Consider the following 26,579-nt stretch of genomic DNA (forward strand, 5'->3'; position numbering starts at 1 on the left):
CAGAGCAAAGGCGAGTTTTACACACCATGCACAACGAGCAAGTAGACGGGCACACACAGGGAGACTACAGCTTACCAGTGCATGTTGAGAAGGGGGTGCACTTAAGTGCTCCTTATCAGCTCTCACCTCGCCAGCTCTCTCCTTATAGTCGCGAGAGGATCAGCGAGTTCCCTCGCAAAGGAGAGTAGTCTTTCCTTTCTCAGGCTGATCATCCAGAAGAACAGGCTGACGGCACTTCCTTCTGTAGGGGAAGACAAGCACAAGGAAGGGCATGAGCTGACATCCTCTTGACCAATTCCTTTCTATGGCACTCCACATAAGCCAAGGAAGCAGGCAATTGGGCATAATGAAATTATCGAGGGATGCCCTTGGTTTCTGGACCTTGTGCAGGCAGTAAAGCAGGCGGTCTCGGGATCGACCGCTCATTCACCGACAGTTCCGTCCCCAGCCATTCTTACCATCCGGCTGGAATCCTCTCAGGGGAGTGAAGGCCCATCTGATCCCAGACGCAGTAGCGAGGCTAGGCAGCCACCTCTTCTTGCACCTCCCAAACCTCAGATTTCCTCTAGGTATTAGGATTACCTGAAGAACAAGGCACCTACTGTACTAGCTATGATCCAGTCTGGGAGAGGTTGGGATTGATTACGATCATACCTAAGAGGAGGAAGAAGAATCAGAGGACAAGCACGCCCCCGCCAGGGAATAACGTCCATCCTCGTATGAGCAGAGGATCAAGGTCTCTGAGGGAGATCACTCTTACAGACAACTATAGGCTTTTGTCTATAGAGTTGAACTGTCCAGAACCTTTACCATGGTGGCTGAGGATCCCCCTTCTGCCTCTCCAAAGGAGCAAGACCTAAGGAGTCGGAAAAGGAAAGTTCTTTCCTTTCTCGAAAACTTTAACATCCATCTGAGGGAAAGGAAGGACAACAAGATGTTACCTAAGAATTGGCACACTGTGGATGAGAGTCAATCTCGAAGGGAACGCTGCATGGCCTCAACATCTGTGTCCGTAAAACTGGAGTATAGTGGCCTTCCTCCGAGGCCTCAATCCTCTGCCAAAAGGAACTCTGACAACGACCTCGATCTTCCCGGGCTGCTATAGGTGCTAGCTAGGAGGAGGAAGAACCTTTTGATGATAGCTCTGAACATTCAGACAGAGCACCGCCGGCATCTACCAGCCCCAAGATCTCTCCCCTAGAACAAAAGGTTGCAGATCGCCTTTTCTTGCAAGTCGTATCCTTCATAAGGAGGGTCAACAGTGTAGGGGAGCGGGATCAAATACTAGCGGAGGGTAAGGACACGGTCCTACTCTTCTGCGATACACCAAGACCCACAAAAACTAAGGTAGCCTTACCTTGGTCGAGGGTGTGCCAAGGCAGTAAAGAAAAGGGCTTATGCCCAAGTGGCGGAAAAATTTTGTTCCCTCCGATCTGTGGATTCTTCTCGGGTATTTCCTCCGCCGTATGTCCGGCAGAGGAAGTACTACGAAGTAATGAAATGATAGAGGACGATCCATCTCCTCTACCGCTAGACCCGGCAATCTTGGCTCTAATGCATAACTCTTCTTTGGCCAAACTGGCAACCTTGCCAGTACATTTATCGGTGTGAGACGCTGCCAAAATAGAAATGGTTGCAAGGTGTTCCTTGCAGTCACTTTCATGGTTGGATTACTGATTTGGGATGGTAGGTTGCCTCATGAAGAACGAAGATCTCTCCATAGCTCAGAGGAAGGAAGTGTTTTTAGCCTTCGTCTTCTTGGGGGCTATGACTCTCGAGTTCCTAACCAAGAATTTAGGCAACCAGTGGGTCAACTGGGTTTTGAGGTGTCGTAATGTGATAATCTCGATGAGGTTGTGTAACACCCCGCTGGAAGGTCCTTCACTGTGGAGGACATCGAGCCAGATGCGGAGACATGGAGGAAAATGAGCTAGGACTCCCTCCTCCATAGAGCAATGACCTCAAGCTCCCACCTCAGTGGTACCTCCACCACAAAGATCTGCTGCGGCTAAGGCCCAGGGACTGAAGAAGATGTCCCAGACAAAGCAGGCTGCATAGGCTCAAGCCCCCAGACAGCCTTTTGACCTAAGGGATCAAAGAGGGGCAAAAGAGGTAGGAGGAATAGACGAGGATGATCCCGAAAGGGGAGGCTTTCCCCCAGCCAGTCCACTGGTTGGGCGATGCCTAAAGAGCAGATGGCAGAGGTGGATGCTCCACGAAGGTGAGCCTTGGTTGGTTTCTGTATTAACCCTGGATAGGTACGGTCCTCGGACACCCCTTTAAGGGTATACTCGGACGCGAACGACCCCGACGCCAAAAAAAATTCTTGAAAAATCAGTTTTTGCAGTAACCTCCTTTTTTCTTTTGCCAAAAAAAACTTCAATGAATGCTTAAAACAACTGTAAAGATAAATACTACTCATCTGCAGAAAAACTATTTATTATAAATATTTTAAAAAATTAAGTAGAAAAAAAAAAGACCTGACATAAAAATTCATAAAAAAAAAGTTTATACATATATACACAAATCCTTTTAGGAATTGATTCTTGAATGTTTAGGACACATCTTGATGTATTTTGGATGAAGTCAGACCCATGGAGGTGAAGATCTGAAATGAGAAAAAAAGGGTAACTTTTTTTGGCCAAAAAAAATTGTCCAAATTTCATGAATTTTTTTGGGTACCCAAATGAAATAGGAAGTGGCTAATTTTTTTAGGGAATAAACATATGTTATCCTAAAATAGAAATATGTAAAAAAATCTTCATTATTTTGTAAATTACATTTATTTCAGGGGCCATATCTAAAGGTAATTTTTTGAGTACTTGGAAATTTCGTAAAAAAATACATATATTTAATATATAATATGATATTTATGCAGGTAAAAATAAACCAAAATATCACAAATTCTATAGGGAACAAGAATATATATAGATAGGGCAGCTTACGCTTCGGATATGTCCACAAAATGGCCGCCAACCACACTGACTCAGACTCCCTAATCTGCCACTTGAAATGTAGGAAGGGTATGTCAATTTCAAGGTGTTATTTACTAATCTAATTATTATTGGATATGCATAAAAATTGTATGGTGGGTTGCTGGATAATTGTCGATTATTTTACGACTATAAAATTAAAATTCTGACCCAAAAAATTTTTTTTGAAGGGAAATAAAATCGAAAAAAAAAATGTAAAACAATATTTTAGCTAAAAAAATTTGATGATATTCAATCAAAAAAAAAGTAAACAAAATTTTCCGACAAATAAACATCTAGAGGAATCATTACTCTGTGATAGTTCCTTAGTACGTAGTAATTTTGAAAGAATTGGGAAAAAACGAAAAAATGGCAATCACCGGAAAATCGAACACATACCTATATATACGCCATATCTGGCTAAAAAAAAGATAGGCATGGGTAGCCAGATCATCTAGAAACACTTTCCAACACTATAAAAATATAAGTTTTGCGACACTACTTGCCAATTCCTTACGGTAACATGACTAAGCAAAAAAATGCAAAACCAATAAAAAGGGGCACTCGTGGAAAAATGGCCATTCTAATATACGGCATTTCAGAAAAAAAAAATTTCAGCCACGTGCTAGGCAAACCATCAAGGCATATTTTCCGACAAATAAACATATAAATGAAATATTACTCTGTGATAGTTCCTTAGTACGTAGTATTTTTGAAAGAAATGGGAAAAAACGAAAAAATGGCAATCACAGGAAAATCGAACAAATACTTATATATACGCCATATCTGGCTAAAAAAAAAATAGGCATGGGTAGCCAGATCATCTAGAAACACTTTCCAACACTATAAAAATATAAGTTTTGCGACACTACTTGCCAATTCCTTACGGTAACATGACTAAGCAAAAAAATGCAAAACAAATAAAAAGGGGCACTCGCGGAAAAATGCCCAACATTCTAATATACGGCATCTCAGATAAAAAAAAAAGACATGCACGTGTTAGCCCAACCATCAAGGCACACTTTCTAACACATAAACATGAAAAAAAAATCAATAATATACGGCAATTCCTTACTACGTAGTAAATTTTTACAAATATTGAAAAAAAAAACAGAAATTGGCAACCGCAGTTAAATACCCAATATACCAATAACTACGTCATATCTGACAAAAACAAAATCACGCATGGGTAGCCAGATCATCTAGACACACTTTCCAACATTAAAAAAGCAAAAGTTTTACGACACTATTTCGCAATATCTTACGGAAAAATGACTTGGCAAAAAAATTAAAAAAAATTAAAAAGGGACACTCGCGGTAAAATGCCCGACATTCTAATATATGACATCTCAGATAAAAAAAAAGACATGCACGTGTTAGCCCAACCATCAAGGCACACTTTCTAACACATAAACATGAAAAAAAAAATGAATAATATACGGCAATTCCTTACTACGTAGTAATTTTTACAAATATTGAAAAAAAACAGAAATTGGTAACCGCAGTTAAATACCCAATATACCAATAACTACGTCGTATCTGACAAAAACAAAGTCATGCATGGGTAGCCAGATCATCTAGACACACTTTCCAACACTAAACAAGCAAAAGTTTTACGACACTATTTGGCAATATCTTACGGAAAAATGACTTGGCAAAAAAATGAAAAAAAATGAAAAAGGGGCACTCGCGGTAAAATGGTCCTCGTGGTGAGGAACGACATTTTAACTAAAAAAAAAAACATGCACATGGTAGCCAAACAATCCACCAAGACTTTCCACAACTGATAACCTATACAAGTTGCACCATTCTACGACAATTTCATAATACGTAATAACTTTGATAATTATGCAAACTACCTCAGAAGGGTAAACTCGGACGCGAACGACCCCGACGCGTCTCAGAAATCGGGGAAGGAGTACAGCTACAGCAATGCACATCTGGACACTACTAGAGCGTGTAGGGGAGACACCTCCTGCAGGTCGATCACCCACAAATTCAGTCACAGGGGTGAGTCACGTGAGAAAAACCTGTTTTTTTTTTACGCTCGGGGTCGCAAACGACCCACCGTACCTATCCAGGGTTAAGAGAGGGATACTAACTCTCACCCTCCATCCATGAAGGAACAGGCTCTATTGGTAAAAGTCCAGATTATGCTAGAGAAGGACGCTTTCCAAGAGGTCGCGGAAGGGTCCCCAGGCTTATAAAGTTGCATATTTCTTGTAGAAAAGACGTCTGGAGGTTGGAGACCAGTCATCAATCTCTCGACCTTCAATAAATTCGTATATCAGACCCCCTTCAAGATAGAGACACCCCAGATAGTCAGACAGCTGGACTTCCTGATATCGTTAGACCTCAAGGATGCTCAGTTCCAGATCCCCATTAATCCATCCTCAAGGAAGTACCTAGAATTCACGTTAGGAGGAAAAATATACTAGTTCACGGTGCTTTGTTTCGGCCTGTCCACAGCACCTCAGGTTTTCACGCGAGCCTTCACCCTAGTGTCCACCTGGGAACACAAGAACAGCATTCGTCTACTTAGATACCTAGACGATTGGCTGCTTTTGGCTGAATCGAGGGAGTCCCTTCTCTTCCATCGAGACAGACTTCTCGCATTTTGCCGATATCTGGGAATCATGGTAAATTATGAGAAGTCTCACCTGCAACCAACCCAAGACATGGTATATCTAGAAATGAGAATCGGGACCAAACTAGGCACGATCTTTCCGTCCGAAGAAAGAATAAAGAGACAGAGAGATAGCCCAGACCTTCCTCTCGCGAGACAAATTTCCAGCAAAGGCTGCTAGGACACCTAACTTCTCTAGAGAAGTTAGTGCCCAACTGTTGTCTGTGCATCAGATTTCTACAGTGGCAGCTGAAGGCCTTTGGGTCTCAGCACGTGGACCCACTGAAAACACTGGTGCTGGTAGGTCAAGAGCAGAAGACAGACCTGAGATGGTGGGTGTCAAACACCAACATGCTCAGGGAATTGACTTCTCTCCTCCCCCGGATTTGTTGCTCTTCTTGGATGCATCAAAAGAAGGGTGGGGGGCTCATCTGTTGCACCTCACGGTATCCAGACGGTGGGCCGAATCCAAGCAGCAGTGCCACATAAACCTCCTGGAAATGAGGGCAGCCTTTCTCGCACTCAAGCACTTCCATCGGCTTCTTTCAAGACACTCCGTAGTACTGATGAGTGACAACACTACAGTGGTTTCACTCATAAACAAGCAAGGAGGTACCTTTTCACAGCACTTATGCCAGTTGGCTGTAGAAATCCTCAGATGGAGGTAAAACAATTCGGTAGCCCTTTCAGCCCGATTCATCCCTGGCACGAAGAACAGGCTGGCGGACAATCTGAGCAAGAGGACTCAGATAGTAAGCTTCGAATGTTACTTAAAACAACCGATAGCCAACAAAGTTTTGACTTTGTGGGGTTCGCCGACAATCGTCCTGTTTGCAACGACCCTCAACTGGAAGCTTCCAGTTTACTGCTCTCCAGTACCAGATCCCCAGGCATTCTGGCAAGATACCTTCCAACATCTGTAAGACAGGATGCATGTCTATGCGTTTCTCCCTTCTGCAAACCAAGTCACTGCATCTCAAGATCTGTCAATGACCCTAATAGTTCCGCTATGGCATCATGGGGGGACAGAGGTAGATGGAGAAAGCTGGCCAGAAACATGGACCCCATATAAAAGTGGGAAAAGATGCAGACAAAGAAGAAGAAGAAGATGGCATCATGCAGAATGGTTTCCTGACCTGTATCTGCTCACAGAAGTGCAGAGGAAGTTCCCCATATTTCCCAATCGACTCAGACAACCACATGTGAAGAGATTCCATCAAGCGATTCCATTGCCTCGTCTTCATTGCTCACAAAGAAGGGCTTTTTGAGACCAGTTACAAAGAGAATGGCAGGATATCTCCGGGAGTCATCTGCCTCAGTATGTCAGGAAAAGTGGTCCGTCTTTTGTAGCTGGTGTCTTGGACTGGGTATCGTTCCTCTCAGTACCACTATACCAACAATAGCGTAGTTCTTATTGTACCTCAGGGAGGGAAAAACTTTGCTCAGTGTCAGCAGTAAAAGGCTATTGCTCGGCTTTGAGCCTCATCTTCAAGCTGAATAAAGTTGATATATCCTCCTCAACGGAGTTCTCTCTCCTCATACAGAATTTTGAGTGCACATGCCCTCCGTCAGAAGTTAGACCACCTCCTTGGAATGTTGTCAAGACTCACGTTCATTGAAAGGAGCCCCTTACGAGCCTCTTCGTAAAGGATCAGATCGAGTCATTCAAGCAGACCACTCTCATTCCGGCCGCCGTTCCCTAGCCAATGATGTCAGGGGTGTCCGCACATCCCTGGCGTTCAAGAAGAATTTCTCTGTAACGCAGGTATTTCAAGCGGGCATGTGGAAATGGCAAATTATGTTCACTGCCCACTACCAGCAAGAGATAACCCACCTTTGGGCTAGTGGTGACTGCACAAAACGTGATCAGCTAACACCTCAGCTCCTTGTAGGATAAGTAGCAGTTGGTTGAGGGCAGATGTTACCCTCAAGTATGTCTAGAATGAATGTGCAAGTGACTGGCCACTACCTATTTCATTCTCCCCTCTCTTGGGGCTTTAGCATCCAAGGAACTCTGCAGGCTGATCTCCTATACCTGCAGGTAAGTACCATGCCTTTTGTGCAACCTGATACGTATATGTACTGTATACAGTATATTTATGTCCTCTGTTCTCCAACCGAGGTGGAGTCGGGTAATGTCTAGGTTAAGTGAGGAGTTTAGCACCAGTTTTACACTTCCCTGGTCAAGTCACATTGCTAAATTTTATGCTGAATTGCCCAGGCTGTTATGTTATAAGGATCATGAGGTGTCAGGGTGCTCTCTAAACAGCTCGTGCGTACCACAGAATGGCACCCCGGGACAGTCACCAGCCAGTTGATTTTAGGGACTTCCACCCACCATGGGGTGAGTCTCCTGTAAAGAGCGTAAGGTTTGTATATAGTGCCGGAACAAATAACAATTAAAATTTGTATTTTTCCTAATTATACTAACCTGAAGCTCTTTACACATACTGGTCCCGCAATTAACTTTCCCCAGAAGTCCTACCGCAATTGCAAAGTGACTTTTGTTTACCAGTAGTGGTTTGAGCATAGTAGTGGATTACCCCGCTATCTCTCTCTACTAACTAGCAGAGTAGTTACAGCTTGCAAAATCTTCAACAGCTGGTTTTCAGCTAGTGCCGAAATGATACTATGTAAAGAGCTTTAAGTTTGTATAGTTAGGAAAAATACAATCTATTTCAGATTTGTCATTTTAAAAGCTAAATATATTTTAATTCATAATTGTCTGTAATAATCAGAAATTTTATTGTTAAGATGAGCTATTACTTTGTTATTTCATCCAAAAGGATGATGAACTGTAATGAACCAAAAATTAGTCGAGCTATGAAGCTTATTTCTGTAATTCATTTTTGAATGATATATGATGTAGAATTCAATGCAAACTATGCAGTTTTTTTAGTTGTACTGTATAGGTTACATGAGTTATACAATTTTTAATATTGATACTTAAGTATCTGGATGTTCATTTATTTTAATTGAGTAGATTGTTGGGACTTTTTAATTGCGAATATATTCAATTTTAAAATCCCTTGCATATTATAGTAGTACTATACCATCCCTTTTTTATTATAAAGTATATTATTTTTTTTTATTTCTCTTCAGAAATTACTTTGTAGATACGCATTTCCCGAGTGTCATTTGGAAGATGGTTACCAGGTTGGCCTGCCGCTGTGTCGTGAAGACTGCATAGCTGTGCGCAGTCTCTTCTGTGTAAATGAATGGCTTCTTATTCAGCAAAATAAACAAGTAAGTGTTGCAACCCTCTCATAATATAAACCTCTTGTTTATCTTAAATCATCTTTAATGAAATTTTTTTTTTTATTTTACTTAGACATACAGTTATGGTGATAGTATATTGTGTAGTACTGTTGCTTTATGTCAAAGTAGGGAAATTCTATGGGATTCTTTACATTGATATTGGTGGTTTCAATTTTGGTTGGTGGGCAGCTGAGTAAGTCTTATGATTCCTCCCTTTCTGACTGTGCAGTCTAGGACTAGTTGTATTTTTTCAAAACATAATTGAGTCTGTTTTCATCTTTGATGATGATAATCTGTAAACCTATATTGATTGAGTGAATATTTTTATTTGATAAATAATATTTGATGCCGATAAGTATTTTTATTGTTGCAGAACTACTGCAACATTATTAGATAACAGCTGTTATATGTCCGTCATCATTACATATATGTAGATATCAGATGTATTATGTGAATTATCCATACTTAAGTGTTGAAATAAAAGTTAGTCAACCAGTAGTAAGTACCATTATCAGGTATTACAGAGCTCTAACTACCTGGTCACCAATGCAGTTTTCAACCTAGCGTTTAATTAAGTTTCTGTAGATAAATGAATTGTATTTATTGCTGTAAGGAAATATCAGAATAAAAATTTGTGCTATTTGGTTGTACCATGAATACAGATTAAAATAACTGCACCCAGTTTATCAAAATTCTTGAATTTTAATTATTTCAGATACTGTAAAGAATGAAAGGGAACAATTTGTGTACATCATTATATCCAACATTGCCTCCATGAAAAAATCACATCTTGGTTTTGTTACATTTGTATGGGTTCTTCAGGTTCAATAGCCTTATCTTCCTTGAGGATGGCTTACTAGGTCATTGAGGAACCTTTGTCATGCATCCTGAATCCTAAATAAATTATAAGGTTGTCCTCCAGTGAGAGATATTACAGACGAAAAGTGACATTTTTGTATACCTTTCGTTCATACCATTGCAAAAAAACAAAAATTTTGTAGGGCACAAAATGAAGGTTGAAGATCTTAAGTAGTGATGCTTAAAACTGGCTGATTTATAACTATTTGAACTTTATGCATATTCAAAATGAAAATAAATACCAAGGTCAAATATACTGTACATGCATACGTACACACTTCCTTAAATTGTCTCAGGTTTAGCATTGTTTAACAGTAGGTCACTAGAAGATACTATACAGCAGTTATTCATTAGAGACATAATGTCTTCCATAATAAGGAGAAACCCCCTAGGTTTGCTTTTTTTAAAAGATAGTTTTATTGTCTTTTCAGTATAAAAGGGGGCATTTTGATGACATTACTATAATTAATTATTTACAAAGGGTTATCTTTTGAATATCCAGCTTAAAACTCAAATAGCTGGTCTTTTATTTGTATCAAGTTGTTCAGTACATTTTTCCCCATTAGAATAAAAACTGCAGTGCATTATATTATTTGTAGTGTTTAATCTTTATCTAAAGTATCTCATTCATGATTTTCCCCAGGAAAATAGAGTATTCAAATCTCGTAGGCACTTCCGCTTACCAGACTGTGAAAGTCTTGAAAGTTATGGGGATGGATCTCGACGTGTGTGTTCACACATAGGTTTAACCTCAATCAACCCAGATGAAGTTACATGTAAGTTTACAAGGTTTTTATTCACTAATTACTATTGTTTGAGGGTATTTGAGAATCTCTCTCATGTTTGAGAAGTTAGTTCTTTTTTATATTTAAGGTTAGTCAATTAAAGATATTTAGCATAAATATTTTTGTATAAAAATTTATTATATTTTATCTTGTTAAAACAGACGATTGTAGGATAGGGAGAGGACGTTGGTATTTCGGAACAAAAAATGTTACTAGCAATGGAATTGCCTGTCAGAAATGGGATTCTCAAACACCGCATAGTCATCACCGTCCTCCAGATGTGTTTCCAGAAGTACAAGATGCTGAAAATTATTGCAGAAATGCAGGTGGTGAAGAGCCATACCCCTGGTGTTACACCACAGACCCAAAAATTCGATGGCAGCACTGCAGCATTCCACTTTGTGGTTAGTGCAATTAATATTAAAGTTAACTTTTATTAATAAGCAAAATGAGTAATAAATGACCTGTCTATCTTTTATCTTATTACTGGATATAAGCAGGTTATAGTACAGTATCTAACATAAAATATACAGCATATAAAAAAAAATAGTCATTTCGGATTTTTTATGTAAGGAGCTAAAGTACGAAAAGTCATCTAATTCCAAATAAGAATGACACAAGGAAATTTACTTTTATAACATATATACAGGCTTTAATATCTTAATCTTTTTTAGGGGAGGAACACATTGGAGCAGGCGTAGGCCTGGCTAATGAAATACATGATGAGGAACTGTTAAGTCCTTGGCTGATGTTAATTGCTGGTGGAGCAGGATTGGGTGGACTACTACTACTTGCTTTGAGTGCCTTGCTGATTCATAAGTTAGTTCAGACACGCCCTGGATACTCAACACCAAACAATCAGGTTTTTTATCTTAAATATTGAATGTCATTATTTACTGAGGGATATTTATAGTTCATTTGAGTCTTGAGTATTGTAAGATTAATATTCAATACTGTATTTTTCATTCTTGCCCTATTATAACTTTCAGTTAATGATTACTAACTATATATGTTCTGTAGTGTTGAATAATTTTAAACATAAGACTTACCCGCTGGTTATATAAAAATGGCCAAAGTCCCTAGACGCCCGGCAGAAATTCAAAATCTCCCGGCTATCGCAGATATGCCAGGTGTACACAAGCGCCCTCGCGGTAGATAGGTCGAACTATACTAAACCCTCCAGATCTTCTCTGCCGCCATTGCTGGCTGGAACAATTGGAAATTCTCTCGAAACTTACTCTGTTTTGGACGGTTATTTGGTGATGTACTCCATTTTTTGAGTTTGGGCTTTCGCATAATTGATTTCATTTTCATTTTTTCTTGAAATGTTTTTTGTTTTGGGTTGATTTAAGTAATTTAACCTTTGTTTATATTTTGGGTTTCATCATTCAATATGGCTGACCCCTCCCCTGTGTTTTGGAAGTGTGTTAAAGGTTGTCGTACTCGACTTCCTAAGGCTTCTGTGGACCCTCATAGTATTTGTGTTAAATGTAGGGAAAAATCATGTTCATTTAGGGATCGGTGTGATGAGTGCCTTTCGCTAACCGATAGCGAGTGGGTAACTTATGAAAGTTACATTAAAAGATTAGAGAGGGACAGAGTTAGGTGCAGTTCATCATGTTCTGTTGATTTGTCCTTACCTAATGTCATTGATCCTATTCCTTCCCCCGTAGTGGTAGATCAACAACCGAAGGAACCTTCTATGAAAGATATGGTAACGGCGATTCAGGCTCTCGGTGAAAGAGTCGAATCGTTTGCTGCGGACAAAAATCAGATCTTGTCTGAACTTGGTGTGCTTAAAAACCAACCGAATGTGAAAAGTGTTTCAAATGTGTTTAGTGTTGTGGAGGGTGCGTCTGCACGATCCTGTCGTTCACCCAGCCTACGACCTCTTTCAAGCTCCCGAATCCATGGGAGAAGTAATGTCGGACGGCGAAAGGGAACGAGAGGCGTCATCAATCATGCAGACGTCCCCTCGAGCGTTCCTGCTGTCGTAACACAGGTCACTCACCCTCATCATAGGAAAGATGAGGTTGGTGCGTTATCACCTTCCTCGAATGAAGGTTCAGTTGGTGAGGTCTGGCGTCACGCCTCTAGACCGCTTAAAAGAACTCACGCAGTCGTTCAGCAGCGCGAATTGCCTCCGCAGCCGGGCTGTAGTAACTAGGATACGCCTGAGCGTTTTCAGTCCCCTGAGGGTTGCTTGCCTGCAAAACGCTCTGACAGGGGTTCCGATGTGGATCTTGATTTAATTCTGTCGGACTCGGAGCTGATGCCTGTTTCTGATGTGACGGTTCATGCACCACCGCTTCCGTCAGACTGGCTTTCGTCGCCCGAAAGTGGGAGGCGATATGGAAGCGAGGTAGAAGGCGATTTTCCATTAGAAAAAACTCCTAATGTATCACATAGCAGCGATCCGAAATGGTCGATGTTATTGGGTATGAAACAGCAGCTCTCGTCGTTGATGCGATCTTATCAACCTGCGGTTAGCAGTGCAGCTGGGCGTCAGTCTTCCGTTTCGCACAGGCGGCCTGTTGTGTCTGGTGCTGACGCATTATCGCACAGGCGATCTCCCAATCGCAGTGTTCAACGGCAGGGTGAGAGGGATGGGTCACGTCAGGGGGCTGCTGCACAGCAAATAACTTTATCTGAACGTTCCTCCAAGAACGTCGACGTTCGGCTAGCGAAAGAACGAGCTGCCAAGCGGCAAGATGGTGTACGTGATGCGGAACGTCAGCGGCAGCAGGTAGACGCACCGCGTCACCGTGACGCCTCAAGGCAGTCTACTCTTGATACGGCTGAGCGTCAGCGTCAACAGCAGACATACGCTACGCGTCAACGCGATGGCTCACGTCAGTTGTCTCATGAGGCCACGGAGCGTCGGCATCAACCTGACGCCTCGCGTCATCGGGACGGCTCACGTCAGTTAAACCTTGACGCCTCTTGTTAGTCCATTCTTGACGTCGCACATCTGTCTACTTCGGCCACGCCTCTTCAGTTAGAAGCCGTTTCCCAAACTGAACGTGACTTTAGGCGTAAGACTTGTGTTCGCCAGATAGAGGAAGACACAGTACAGGGCAAACGCTCCCATTTCGACACATGCTTTGGTTCAGGACGCGGCTGCTACGGCTGAATTGTCTGAAGAAGAACCAGATGAGGTATCTTGCCCGGACGAACCGCTGGAAGATATTTCTGATGGAGAAGAGGAGAAACTTCCTCAACATTCAGTGGACCTCAAAAAACTTATGCTGGTTTTCACGGGACTTTTTCCAGACCACTTCACTCCTGTGGCGCCACGTTCTCCCCCATCTGAATTTACCTTGGGAAGGCCACAAAAGTGCCTTTGTTTACGAAGATTGTGCTCTCGCGCTCTTCTAAAAGAGCTTTGAAACTGATGGGAACTTGGATGGAGTCTAAGAAGGCTCTCGGCAAGACAGGCTTTGCCTTTCCACCCGCAAGATTGGCTTCCAAATCCAGTATTTGGTATGAGACAGGGGAAGTTCTAGGCTTGGGAGTTCCTGCCTTTGCCCAGGGAGACTTCTCAAGCCTGGTGGATTCCTCTTGTCGACTGGCCTTGAGGAAAACTAGTGTGTGGTGGTCGATGACTGAGTTTGATCATCTGCTTAAAGGCATGTTCAGGGCCTTTGAAGTTTTTAACTATTTAGATTGGAATTTGGGAGCCCTAGGAAGAAAGGTTTCTGACATGAACGGCGCGGACACGAGCAGTCTCATTCATTTGATGTCCTGTATGGACAAAGGGGTCAGGGATGGCTCCAACGAGTTGGCTGCTTTTTTCACGGCTGGAGTGATAAAGAAGAGGGTCATTATGTGTTCCTTCCTCTCTGCGGGAGTTCCCCCTTACCAGAGATCGGAGTTGCTATTCTCTCCTTTGTCTTCGACTCTATTCCCACAAGAGTTGGTAGGGGAAGCTGCCACTGCATTAACCCAAAAGGCTACACATGACCTAGTGGCTAATACGGCCAGGAAAGTTCTGCCTTCTTCGTTTTCTTCCCGTAAACCTAAAGAAAGTACTTCAGGGGTACGATCCTCTCAGCCCTTTTGGGGTAAACCTACCGGAAGAGGTAACTTCAGGTCCGACGGAAGGAAACCTAAGAAGAGAGGAACTAAGACCGGCAGAGGTAGAGTCTGACTGCCCTATCTTTCAGACAGCAGTAGGGGCCAGGCTGAATTACTTCTGGAAGGCCTGGGAGAGGAATGGAGCGAACCCTTGGTCCGTGCTAGTGTTGAAAGAGGAATACAAGATTCCATTTTTATCAAACCCTCCACTAATCACAGATCCTGTGGATCTTTCGCCCAGATACAGGGAGGGGCCAAAGAGGCAGGCCATGCGGCTTCAGATGTCTCTGTTACTGGAGAAGCGAGCGATAGAGAGAGTGCAGGATTTAACATCACCGGGGTTTTACAACCGGCTATTCTTAGTACCCAAGAGTTCAGGAGAATGGAGACTAGTTCTGGACGTAAGTGTTCTCAATGGCTACGTCCAGAACTCGAAGTTTACCATGGAAACCCAGAAGAGGGTTTTAGCAGCAGTAAGGAAGGGCGATTGGATGGTCTCTTTGGATCTCCAAGATGCCTACTTCCATATTCCAATACACCCCAGCTGCAGACGTTATCTGAGGTTTATGTACGGAAACAAGGTCTTCCAGTTCAGAGCCTTATGTTTCGGTCTCAGCACAGCTCCTCTATTGTTCACAAAATCATGCTGAATGTGGCAAGCATGTTACATTCAAGGGGCATCAGGGCCTCCCTGTACCTGGACGATTGGCTTATAAGAGCCACCTCAGCCGATTGCTGTTTGAAGGACCTACAAATGACGTTGGAATTGATCAAGGACTTAGGACTCCTAGTGAGTTTGAAAAAATTACAACTGACTCCATCCCAGAAGATTCTTTATTTGGGGATGGAGATTCAGAGTCGGAGTTTTCAGGCTTTTCCCTCGCCTGTAAGGATCCAAACAGCTCTCCTAAAACTTCGGGCTTTTATAAAGAAGGACGTCAGTTTAGTGAGGGAATGGATGAGCCTTCTGGGGACTCTCTCGTCATTGGAGAAGTTTGTGTCTCTGGGGAGGTTGCATTTACGCCCCCTTCAGTTTCACCTCAATTGGCATTGGAAGAAAGGGGACAGTCTCGATAGGGAAAGCATTTCCATCATGTATCCTATGAAATCACACCTTCAATGGTGGAACAACGAGCATAGACTACAGGAGGGCCTGTCGTTGACTCAAAAGAGCCCAGACCTCGTGTTGTTTTCCGACGCCTCAAACTCGGGGTGGGGAGCGACATTAGGGAAGAGAGAGACCTTAGGTCTTTGGACGTTAGAGCAAAAAACTCTCCACATAAATCAGAAGGAACTCCTGGCAGTACATTTGGCCCTAAAAGGCTTCGAGGAGCAGATCCTGGGTAAGGTGGTACAAATCAATGCGGACAGCACCACAGCTCTAGCCTATATAGCAAAGCAAGGCGGGACCCACACGTGGTTTCTGTACGAGATAGCGAGGCCTCTTCTCGTATGGGCTTAGGAAAGGGAGGTGACATTATTGACTAGTTTTATTCAGGGGGTCAAGAATGAGAGCGCCGACAGACTCAGCAGGAGAGATCAGGTTCTCCCCACAGAATGGATGTTACACCTGGAGGTCTGCAAGAGTCTGTGACGGTTATGGGGTCGCCCCCTCGTAGATCTTTTCGCAACAGCAAAGACGAAAAGACTGGAATTGTACTGTTCGCCAGTGCCGGATCTAGAGGCCATGCACATAGATGCTTTCCTCATGGATTGGTCACAGATGGAGGTGTATGCATTCCCACCGTTCAAGATCCTGTACAAGGTAATGCAGAAGTTTTTGTCGCACGAAGGAACCAGGATGACTCTAATAGCCCCCTTTCTGGCCGTCAAGAAGCTGGTTTCCAGAGGTACTGGAGTGGTGGATGTTTCAAGAAACCTTCCCTTAAGACCAGATCTTCTCAGACAACCTCACTTGGAAAGAAACCACCTAAACCTCCGAGCTCTACATCTGACTGCCTTCAGACTATCGAAAAACTCGCTAGATCTAGAGGTTTTTCGAAGGAGGCAGCCAAGGCTATTGCAAGAGCAAGGAGGTCCTCTACCATCAAGGTGTATCAGTCCAAGTGGGAGTTATTCAGAGAATGGTGTAGAGCTAATTCGGTGTCTTCATCCAGTACCTCTATAGCTCAGATTGCCGATTTCTTTCTAGACCTCAGAAATAAGCATAACTTCTCTTCCTCTACAATCAAAGGTTACAGAAGTATGTTGGCGACGGTCTTTAGACACAGAAATTTGGATCTTTCCAACAATAAGGACTTGCAGGATCTTCTCAAGTCTTTTGATACCTCAAAGACAACCAGAATCGCCTGCCTGGAACCTGGACGTTGTTCTTAGATATCTCATGAGTGACAGATTTGAACCATTGCACTCGGCCTCCTTTAAGGATCTAACCTTGAAAACTCTGTTTCTGGTTAATTTAGCTACTGCTAAGAGGGTCAGTGAAGTTTACGCCTTAAGCAGGAACATTGGTTTCCGAGATGGGAAAGCCATATGTTCCTTACAGCTTGATTTTTTGGCCAAGAATGAACATCTTTCCCGTCCATGGCCTAAGAGTTTTGAGATCCCTAATCTATATGATGTTGTGGAAGAAGAGTTTGAGAAATTGCTCTGCTCTGTCAGAGCATTAAGATTCTATTTAAACAGAACAAAGAATTTGAGAGGCAACTCAGAGGCTCTGTGGTGTGCAGTAAGAAAGCCTTCACTGCCCATATCGAAGAACGCCTTATCCTTTTTCATAAGGCTCTTGATTAGGGAGGCTCACGCCCAATGTGATGAGGCGGACCAGAGGCTCCTCAAGGTGAAGACGCATGAAGTCAGAGCGGTAGCAACTTCAGTGGCTTTTAAATAGAACCGTTCTCTGCGAAGTATAGTGGATACAACTTTCTGGAGAAGTCGGTATTCGCATCCCATTATTTAAAGCATGTTCAGACTCTCTATGAGGACTGTTACACGTTGGGACCATTCGTTGCGGCTAATGCGATAGTAGGTGATTGATCTACCACTACGTTCCCTTTTCCTAATAACCTATTCTTTCTCTTGGAACTTGTAAACTTATGGTTGTATGTGGAGATTGGTCGTCAGTCTTCCGCAATCTGGTGTTTGGTCAGGTGGTCAACTTGTTTCTTGAGTGCGCTCGGAACAAGGGTATTAGATGAGGTCCTGTCATGTTATAGGTTATGGCACCGTTTGACAGCTCCTAGAGATCATCAGGCCCCTGGGTGGACTGCTGGATCTCCTAAGGATAGCAGACAGAATGAGGCAGAGAATCATTGCAGTCAGCTTCCTTATCAGGTACGAACCTCTTAAGTTGTTTATGTAACTCTTAAGTGAATTTCCTATTATGTTGCTGTCTCTGACCCACCACCAAGGGTGTCAATCAGCCATTCTTATATAACCAGCGGGTAAGTCTTATATTTAAAAATGATATTTTCATAATAAAATCAATTTTTGAACATACTTACCCGCTGGTTATATAAGTTAAAAACCCACCCTCCTCCCCTCTAGAGACCATGGGGCATGGAAGATCTGAAAGGTTTGGTATAGTTCGACCTATCTACCGCGAGGGCGCTAGTGTACACCTGGCATATCTGCGATAGCCGCAAGATTTTGAATTTCTGCCGGGCGTCTAGGGACTTTAGCCCTTCTTATATAACCAGTGGGTAAATATGTTCAAAAATTTATTTTATTATGAAAATATAATTTCTCTATAACTTAATTTCATGATTTTATTTTTTATTTCCCAAAATTCTCAATATTTCCAATATTTTGTTGTTGTTGATAATAGACGTGTATAAGAACAATGTACAATATGGATTTATACATTTAAGATAAAGAAACTGAGAATATAGTATTACAAACAAATTATTTAATGAAAAATAGCAGGAAAAACATGGTGTGCCGCAATAAGAAGTGTGCATTGTTTTTTTTCTAAAGGGAATAATTGCCAGATACTGCTTTCAGAATAATAGCTATATGCCTTGTGTCTGAAAGATACTGCTTACAGAATATAGCTATATGCCATATGTCTGAAACATTGGGAGAACTGATTGCAATAATCATTGTGCAATTGTACATACAGTACTGAATATAGATAAAATTTAGCAAGAGCATGGCATCCAGTGGAGATAAAGATCAACTGGAACCTATCTAAGAAGATTATGGTTACAACAACCTCCGAATTAATAGTTTTTGAACAGATTTTGTAACACCAGTCTTAAGGAAAAGTCAATAACTCATAAACACTGTACATGTATGAAGTTTTTCTGTAATTCCTAATTTCTAAAATGTTTTTGTCTGGTTATATTTATTGCAGAAATAAGAGTGAAATTGCCTTGTCTGATTGGAAAAAGTATAATCTTGTCATTATTCATGATATGACAAGTCATACAAGATTTCTAGACCTGTAAAGCATAGCCATTTATGTGGTTTCATTAATGATTAAAAGCAAAAGTGAGGTAAATAGAAAACATTTTCTGGAAGTATTGAAAAATTTTAAATCTTGAGGAACTCAAGCATTCATAATTGTAAGAAGTATTTGTTCATCTATGTTACTTTTTAATTAATGAATAATTGACAACTCTTTTCTTGTGATTTCAGGATGCTGATATAGACTTGACTAAACTTCCAAGTAATTCTGCATATCATCAGACATGTGCCCAGCTTAATCCCAAGCTTGAGAAACTCCAGTATGATCGTAACAGTATTATTTACATTCGAGACCTTGGACAAGGCGCATTTGGCAGAGTATTTCAGGTACGTATGTGAATTACAAATAATCTTTTCTTTTTTAAGGAATGGTCTTATTGAAGTTTTGAAAGGAAACCTACAGGATTATTAATTATTTTGAAAAGACTATGAACCGTTCTTTATTATCTCGTTCTACTTAGTCAAACTTATTTTTTACCACAAACTATAGAGGAGGAAATCTAGGGTATCCTCCTTGAAAGCTGTTCCTGCCTCATCCACCCCACATCTCCGGCCTAAAGTCAAAAGTGATTGTATAGCTGACTGACAAGTAGTGGGCAGTGAAGATGTCTGGTGTTTCCAAACTCCTGCATTCAAGGCCTGCGCTACGTAGTGACAAGTTCTTCCTGAGAGCTAAGGTGCATCCCATATTTCCGACTTAATGAGCTAAAGCCCAAGATGGTCCCATCCCCTCAGATTAGGCATTTCTGATAGCATCACATAGCCAGAAAGAAAGAATTCTTGGATAACTTCTTAATCCACCTAGTGTGAAGAAAGTCTCTCTGTTGCTCTGGTCTGAAGCTCTTGAGTTCTCTTCAGGTAGTTTCGTAGTCTCCTCGCAGGACCGAAAAGCAATTCATCGTGATCCCAGCTATTTGCTTCATGTAGAGAAGATATGAAGGACTTGAACCTGTAGTCATGATCGACCGGGTTCTGAGTCCTGGTTACGAACTCCGGAATTAAGATGAATGAGACCTTCTTCCATCCTTTTGAATGACTCATGACACACAAAATCTATACAGTGATACCTCGGTACTCGACCATAATCCGTTCGAGATCCGTGTTCGACCTCCGATTTGTTCGAGTACCGAATTTTTTTTCCCCATAAGAAATAATGGTATATATTCTATTCCGTTCCCAAGCACTCGAACAGGCCCAAAATATTAATAAAACGTGTACCTAAACAACAATAATTATCTAAATGTGTATGAAATTGGTCAGAAAATCCTATAAAACAATTTTAAACCATTTACTGTACTAAAATAAAACAATTTTAAACCATTTTCTGTACTGTAGTGAACATACCTTTGAGCAGCGGTTCGATGGCATACAGGGATGGATGTGGAGAGGATGGAAGGGGGAGGTTACTGCTTGGAAGGAGAGTCCCCTTCCATGATGTGGCGGGGTAGTTCTCCTTCAGGAGTTGTTTCTCTCTCCAATGAAAGGGTGGGCAGATCTATTTCAGGGGTTTCTTCTCTTCTTTGTCTCTTCTTTGGAGGAGAAACAGGCTTTGATGTAGCAGCTTTCTTTTCTTTTGTGAAAAACTGGTCTATTGTTAATTGTTTCTTCCTCCTCTGCAGTATTCTTCGAAAATGATACATGACACTATCATTAAACATATGCACTGCCCGGTTTGCTACTGCAATTTCTGGGTGGTATTTTTCAGCAAAAGCCTGCACATCTGCCCACTTGGAACAAATTTCATTGATGAGAGAACTTGGAACATCCTCCCTTACCTCATCCTCTTCTGAAGATTCCTGCTCCACAATCAGATCCTGCTGCTGTTGTTGTTGCAGGTGCAACAATTCCTCCACAGTCAACTCGGTAGAATGGCTTTCTACAAGCTCATCAATATCATCCTTGTCGACCTCAAGCCCCAAACTCCTGCCCATGACAACAATTTCCTCAACGACATCAGTGTCATCAGAAATTACAGGGGTAGCAGTGCTTGGACCCGCCTCTGGTTGGAAACCTTCAAACTCCCTCTCTGTGACACATGATGGCCACAGCTTACGCCAGGCAGAGTTCAATGTCCTATAGGTCACACCTCGCCAAGCTTGGTCAATCATGTTAACAGAGTTGAGGATGCTGAAGTGTTCCTTCCAGAATTCCTTTAGGGTCAACTTCGTGTCACTGGTCACTTCAAAACACTTTCTGAAAAGGGCCTTGGTATAGAGTTTTTTGAAGTTTGAAATGACCTGTTGGTCCATGGGCTGGAGTATGGGAGTAGTATTGGGGGGCAAGAATTTGATTTTGATAAAGCTGTATTCTTCTTTCAAGTCATCCTCGAGACCTGGAGGATGTGCAGGAGCATTGTCCATAACCAGAAGACATTTCATTGGCAAGCTCTTTTCAATGAGGTAAGCCTTAACCTGGGGGGCAAACACTTCGTTTATCCACTCAGTAAAGAATTGTCTTGTGACCCAAGATTTAGTGTTCGAGCGCCACATAACTGGTAGTGCACTTTTACAAATATTATTTCGTTTGAACACCCGGGGGTTGTCCGAGTGGTACACTAACAAGGGTTTGATCTTGCAATCGCCACTTGCATTTGCACACAGCAACAATGTTAGCCTATCTTTCATTGGCTTGTGACCTGGCATCTTCGTCTCGTCCTTGGTAATGTACGTATTGGCTGGCATTTTCTTCCAAAATAACCCAGTCTCATCACAATTAAAGACTTGTTGTGCGATCAAATTTTGTTCATTTATGTACCGATCGAATTCCCCCACGTATTTATCGGCTGCAATTTGATCCGAACTAGCTGCCTCCCCATGCCTAGTAACACGATGAATACCTGTTCTATTACGAAACTTTTCAAACCAACCCCTGCTCGCTTTAAATGTAAATGAATCACTTTCACTGGTACTCGGACTTTTCTTCACTAATTCTTCATAGATATGCAACGCTTTTTCACAAATGAACGCTTCACTAACACTTTCCCCGGCCAACTGTTTTTCTTTAATAAATATTAAAAGCAACTTTTCCATCTCCTCAATCACTTGTGGCCTTTGCTTAGTTACCGCCGTAACTCCCGTTGCAACATTCGCCTTCTTAATCATTTCTTTATGCTTTAAAAACGTAGAAATGGTCGACTTCGCCATTCCGTATTCTACCGCTAAATCGGACACTCGTACACCATTCTCATATTTCGCTATAATTTCCTTCTTCAACTCGATCGTTGTTCGCACTGTTTTCCTCTTCTCCTTCCCCTTAACACTCATTACTTTCTTGGGACTCATTATGAAAGCTAAAAAAGCAATTAAAAGCACTGAAAATCACTAAATCACAACGAATGCTGATCGCGCGTTGTCTGAGTGACGCTCTCGAGAGAACTGATGCTTCCCGAACAAGCGAGAGTGGCCGAGATGGCGCGATCATCACAAAGCCCATGCGGTCGTCACGTGTTCGGCTGGTCGAGTACCGAATTTTTGGTCGAGCACCGCAGCAAAAATTTCTCGAAAATTTTGGTCGAACTCCGAATTGTTCGAGTATAGAGTCGTTCGACTACCGAGGTATCACTGTACTATAGTACTTGCCTACTCGTTTTGCCGAGGCTAATGCTAGTAAAAACAGACTTGGGGGTCAGATCCCCATCCGACATCCATCTCTAGGGCTCGTGCATGCCCATATGAGAGACCTGAGGACTTTGGTGAAAATCCATTTCAGGGCTTGAGTTCCCTGAGTTCCCAAAGAGGGCAAGACTGTTTGAAGCACTTCATGAGCCTAAACAATTCCCATGAAGAGGATATGTTTAAGCCTTTGTCTAAAAGCATGGCTCAAGGCCAAGCGATAGCCTTTCACTGTTTGGCATGTGACCAATAAGTAACCATCAGGGACATCTTGAGAAATGATGATGTAAACCATCCGTTATGTAATCGGTGAATAAGGCAGAAAGGCGTACACGTTCAGGTCCTGGGTATTGGAAGATGTGCTCGAACACTGCCAATTGGTCTGAAATTGAAGAGCAGAATATTGGAAGTTGGTTGTTCAACCAAGTGGCAAGTAGATCAATCGATGGCAATTCCCCCAAAGGTGTCAAGTGAAGCTCCCTGGTTAGGTTTTTGTCATTCAGCCACCATGCTAGAACTACTTGTTCCAATAAAGGCAGACTGCTGGCTGCTTACTAGTGACACTTCAGACACAACAGGAGTGATCGTTGGTGAAGACGTTCATATGGGACGAGCTTCTTCAACGACAAAAGATGTCCCAGAAAGCGCTGTTACTGTCTAGCTGGAAGTTTTTTATTGTACAGGAATTGGTGTGCTGCCTACCAGACTTTGCAGATACAATTGTCTGATAGAAGACACTCGCTGCTGCCAGGTTTATCCGAATACCCAGGTACTTTATCCTCTTCTTGGGCGTGACGCTGGGCATTTCCCGATTAATTACAAACCTCAGATTGTGGCAAAAGGAGAGGAGTATATATTTATCCTGGAGCAACTGTCTCTTGGAGGAAAAGATTAGCAAATTCTCTTGCTTGAGGGTACACTCGGGCACACTATTCTATCTATTTTCTCTTCCTCTTGTTTTTTGAAGTTTTAATAGTTTATATATGAAAGATTTATTTTAATGTTACTGTTCTTAAAATATTTTATTTTGATTGTTAATTCTCTTGCAGTGTATCTATTTCCTTATTTCCCTTCCTCACTGGGCTATTTTCCCTGTTGGAGCCCTTAGCCTTATAGCATCATGCTCTTCCAACTAGGGTTGTAGCTTAGCAAGTTATAATAATAATAATAATAATAATAATATTATTATTATTATTATTATTATTATCTCGAGAGGTGAATCCTGTTTTTGTATGCACAAGTAGAGATGACTATAAACACTTGGGGAGGACCAAATACTTCAAAGTACAGGGCTTTGAACTGTTTTGCTACTCTCTAAGGACACAGTTACTTCCTGTAAAGATTGAGAAATGGGTATCTGAAGTACACATCCTTCATATTTACAGAAAGAATGAAGTCTTTTTGCCTGATGTTGGACCGTGTGCTGCTTGCCATCTCCATCTTGAATGATGTCTGCAGAACAAACTTGTTCAACAGACATGGGTCAATGACCAGTTTCCAGTCAGGAAGTTTACTTCTTCACCCAGTTAGTCAATTGTAGAAGCCCGAAGAGGCATTTCGGACGACTTCAAACAAGTACTTCTCTTCCATCACTTCACCTCTGCCACTTTCAGTGATTTTGGGGGAAGGTCTACATTAACAGTGTGCAAGGGAAAGGAGGCCAAGAGTTTGAGCAAGATGGGTGGTATCTATCCCAAAGGACTTCCACCACCCAGCTCTCCTCTATCACTGCTGCATTGTCCAATGGCTTGGTAGGGATTCCCTGACTCACAGCAGCTTGGGTAGGGGAATGCTGACTTAAGCGTCCCTTTCCTTTTCTACCAACCATCCTGGGCTGGCCAAGCTGGGGGTGAGAAGGGAGAGTACTATCCAGGCCTTTCATTAAAGAGGAATGAGATTGGATGTGCAGATCAAGTTTTGGATGTCACCAGTGTATTTTTCAGCGGTGGGGCTCAGAGCTTGCTGTTGTTACCTTTGAAATATTGGACCCTTACATATAACTCTACCCAATGGATAAGGGAATCACTCGTATCTCATTTTCTTCCACTCATCATGTCATCTGTAGGAAAGTGGATGCAGTCTCCAGCACTGGTGAATTCCCGAAATAGTACCTCCTTTTACCCTACCCACCTGGCTTTGTGGGAGTAAACAACAGCTGACCATTGGTAAACCCAGGCAGTTGCTTGGAGGCTGGCCATTGAAGCTGCTTCCATGGCAGCAGTTCAAGTGTTGAGAACATGGCCACTGCTAGATTGATGGGCAGAGAAGAGAACATGGCCACTACTGGATCAATGGGCAAAGAAGACAGGACCCACCAGTAAGACAACACAGGAGTTTTCCAGCAATGAAGATCTTGATACTGATAGTGATTCCTCAGGTGATCATTCCTGTTCCTGCCCTAGTGTCAGCTCAGCTGACAGTTCCCCTACTGAGAATGCCAGGACCCTGCAGTTAAGACTGCCATCTGTCTGACTTGGTCAAAGACCTTGACTCTCGGGCCTGGAGTCTTCCAGTTGGAAACTGGCCATAGCTTCCTAAGGGATTTCAGGTTATGCTGTGCCACCAAGTGAACTGAGAGAAGCTCTGTGGGAGTGCTATCATTGACTTGCACAACCTAGTGAAGGGTGAACTTTGAGTTTATCCATCTCATCTTCGTTAGACCCTTAAGTTGCTGTTTTTTCAAGAAGAACTAGTAGTAGATATCATTGAAGGATTTCAGGAAGATCAAGGGATAGGAGTTGCATACAAATAGACTCTGATCTCACATGAGGGGGAAGGCAGTGTGGTACCAAGAACCAACATTTCCCAAGGAGGAGTTCCATTATAGTGTACATATGCTTGCATTCCTATTGGTTGTACTTTCTCATACCGAACCAAGCATGCATACTGTCAGTTTTCCAATGGGAAACGAGCCATAGCTTAGCTTCAACTGCTTTCTTAAGGATTTCAAGGCATACTGCTTCAGCAAGTAAACTGAGAGAAGGTCCAGTTGGTGAACCACTGATCTTGGAAGGTTTCTAAGGTTTCTGGCAGGAGAGATCAACCAGGCTTTTTCAGTCTTAGGGGGATTCTGAGATCTCCTACCAGAAGATGGAAGGATCTCATACTCAATTGGTAATGTGGAGCTCAGTAGAGACGGGACTCTGGGAAGAGTGCCAGTTTCAGCAGCCTCACCTGGAAAGAAGGCGAACTACTGAAATTTTTTTTTACTATGTTTGGCATCCCTGGCGTAGCCTATACAGGAAGGAGCCGAGGCAAAAGCTCCTCAAAACTATTCCCAGTCAGGCAGCAATTTGGCTGGAACAGTCCCTGGTCACAATCAATGTCTGCTAGTTGTCAGGCTTCTTGTTGGGATGTCTTGCACCTGCTGCGATATCCTCGATGAGGCAACTCGCCAAAAGAACCAGAAGTCATGGAAACAATTGGCCAGAAGTTTTGTGGGACAGTCATGGCATGACAGATTCCAAACCCTGTGCCTGCCACTGATAAATTTCTTCAGTCCCACAGGAGGTACTGCACTTGGTGCGAGAAACCAGGGCACAACATGAATTAGTGCTGGAAACGACTGAACATATATCTGCACTGTGGCTTGGCTAGTTGTCCCACAGTGTAAATAACAAACACCCCTTAGTTATAAATCACTCGTTCAGAGGTTGGATACTGCTAACAGCCCAAGGAGGGAAACTACTGCAGTGCAAACTACCCTAATGTGGAGTGCAGTACCCTCTAGTGCTATTCAGACCTTGTCAACCTGTTCTGTTTCAGCCAGTAGCAGGGAGAGTAGAAATAGTAGTGAGAGTAGTGTTTCTTCTTGAACAGTTGAGAAGAAGAGTAAGAAGTCAAAGGTCAGGAAGTCTAATGGTATCAAGGAGTACCATAGGGGGTTAAACAGTTAAGGTGTGAGTGCTAGGTATCTTACTCCTCCTATTTAGTTGGCATCCTCAGAAATCTTGATTCTCGCAAC

General features: G+C 42.3%; 1 protein-coding gene across 2 annotated transcripts in view; it reads left to right on the forward strand.

The window, feature by feature from the left end:
• LOC137658532 (tyrosine-protein kinase transmembrane receptor Ror2-like) overlaps positions 1–26,579 on the forward strand; it is a 59,242-nt gene that overhangs the window by 8,810 nt on the left and 23,853 nt on the right. For both annotated transcript variants that reach the window (XM_068393333.1, XM_068393332.1), the window contains 5 exons: positions 8,701–8,844; positions 10,358–10,490; positions 10,661–10,903; positions 11,174–11,361; positions 19,176–19,331. In XM_068393333.1, the coding sequence (XP_068249434.1) occupies positions 8,701–8,844; positions 10,358–10,490; positions 10,661–10,903; positions 11,174–11,361; positions 19,176–19,331 (864 nt within the window). The remainder of the gene's footprint in view (positions 1–8,700; positions 8,845–10,357; positions 10,491–10,660; positions 10,904–11,173; positions 11,362–19,175; positions 19,332–26,579) is intronic.

The sequence above is a fragment of the Palaemon carinicauda genome, chromosome 19 (genome assembly GCF_036898095.1).
Source record: "Palaemon carinicauda isolate YSFRI2023 chromosome 19, ASM3689809v2, whole genome shotgun sequence".
NCBI lineage: Eukaryota > Metazoa > Arthropoda > Malacostraca > Decapoda > Palaemonidae > Palaemon > Palaemon carinicauda.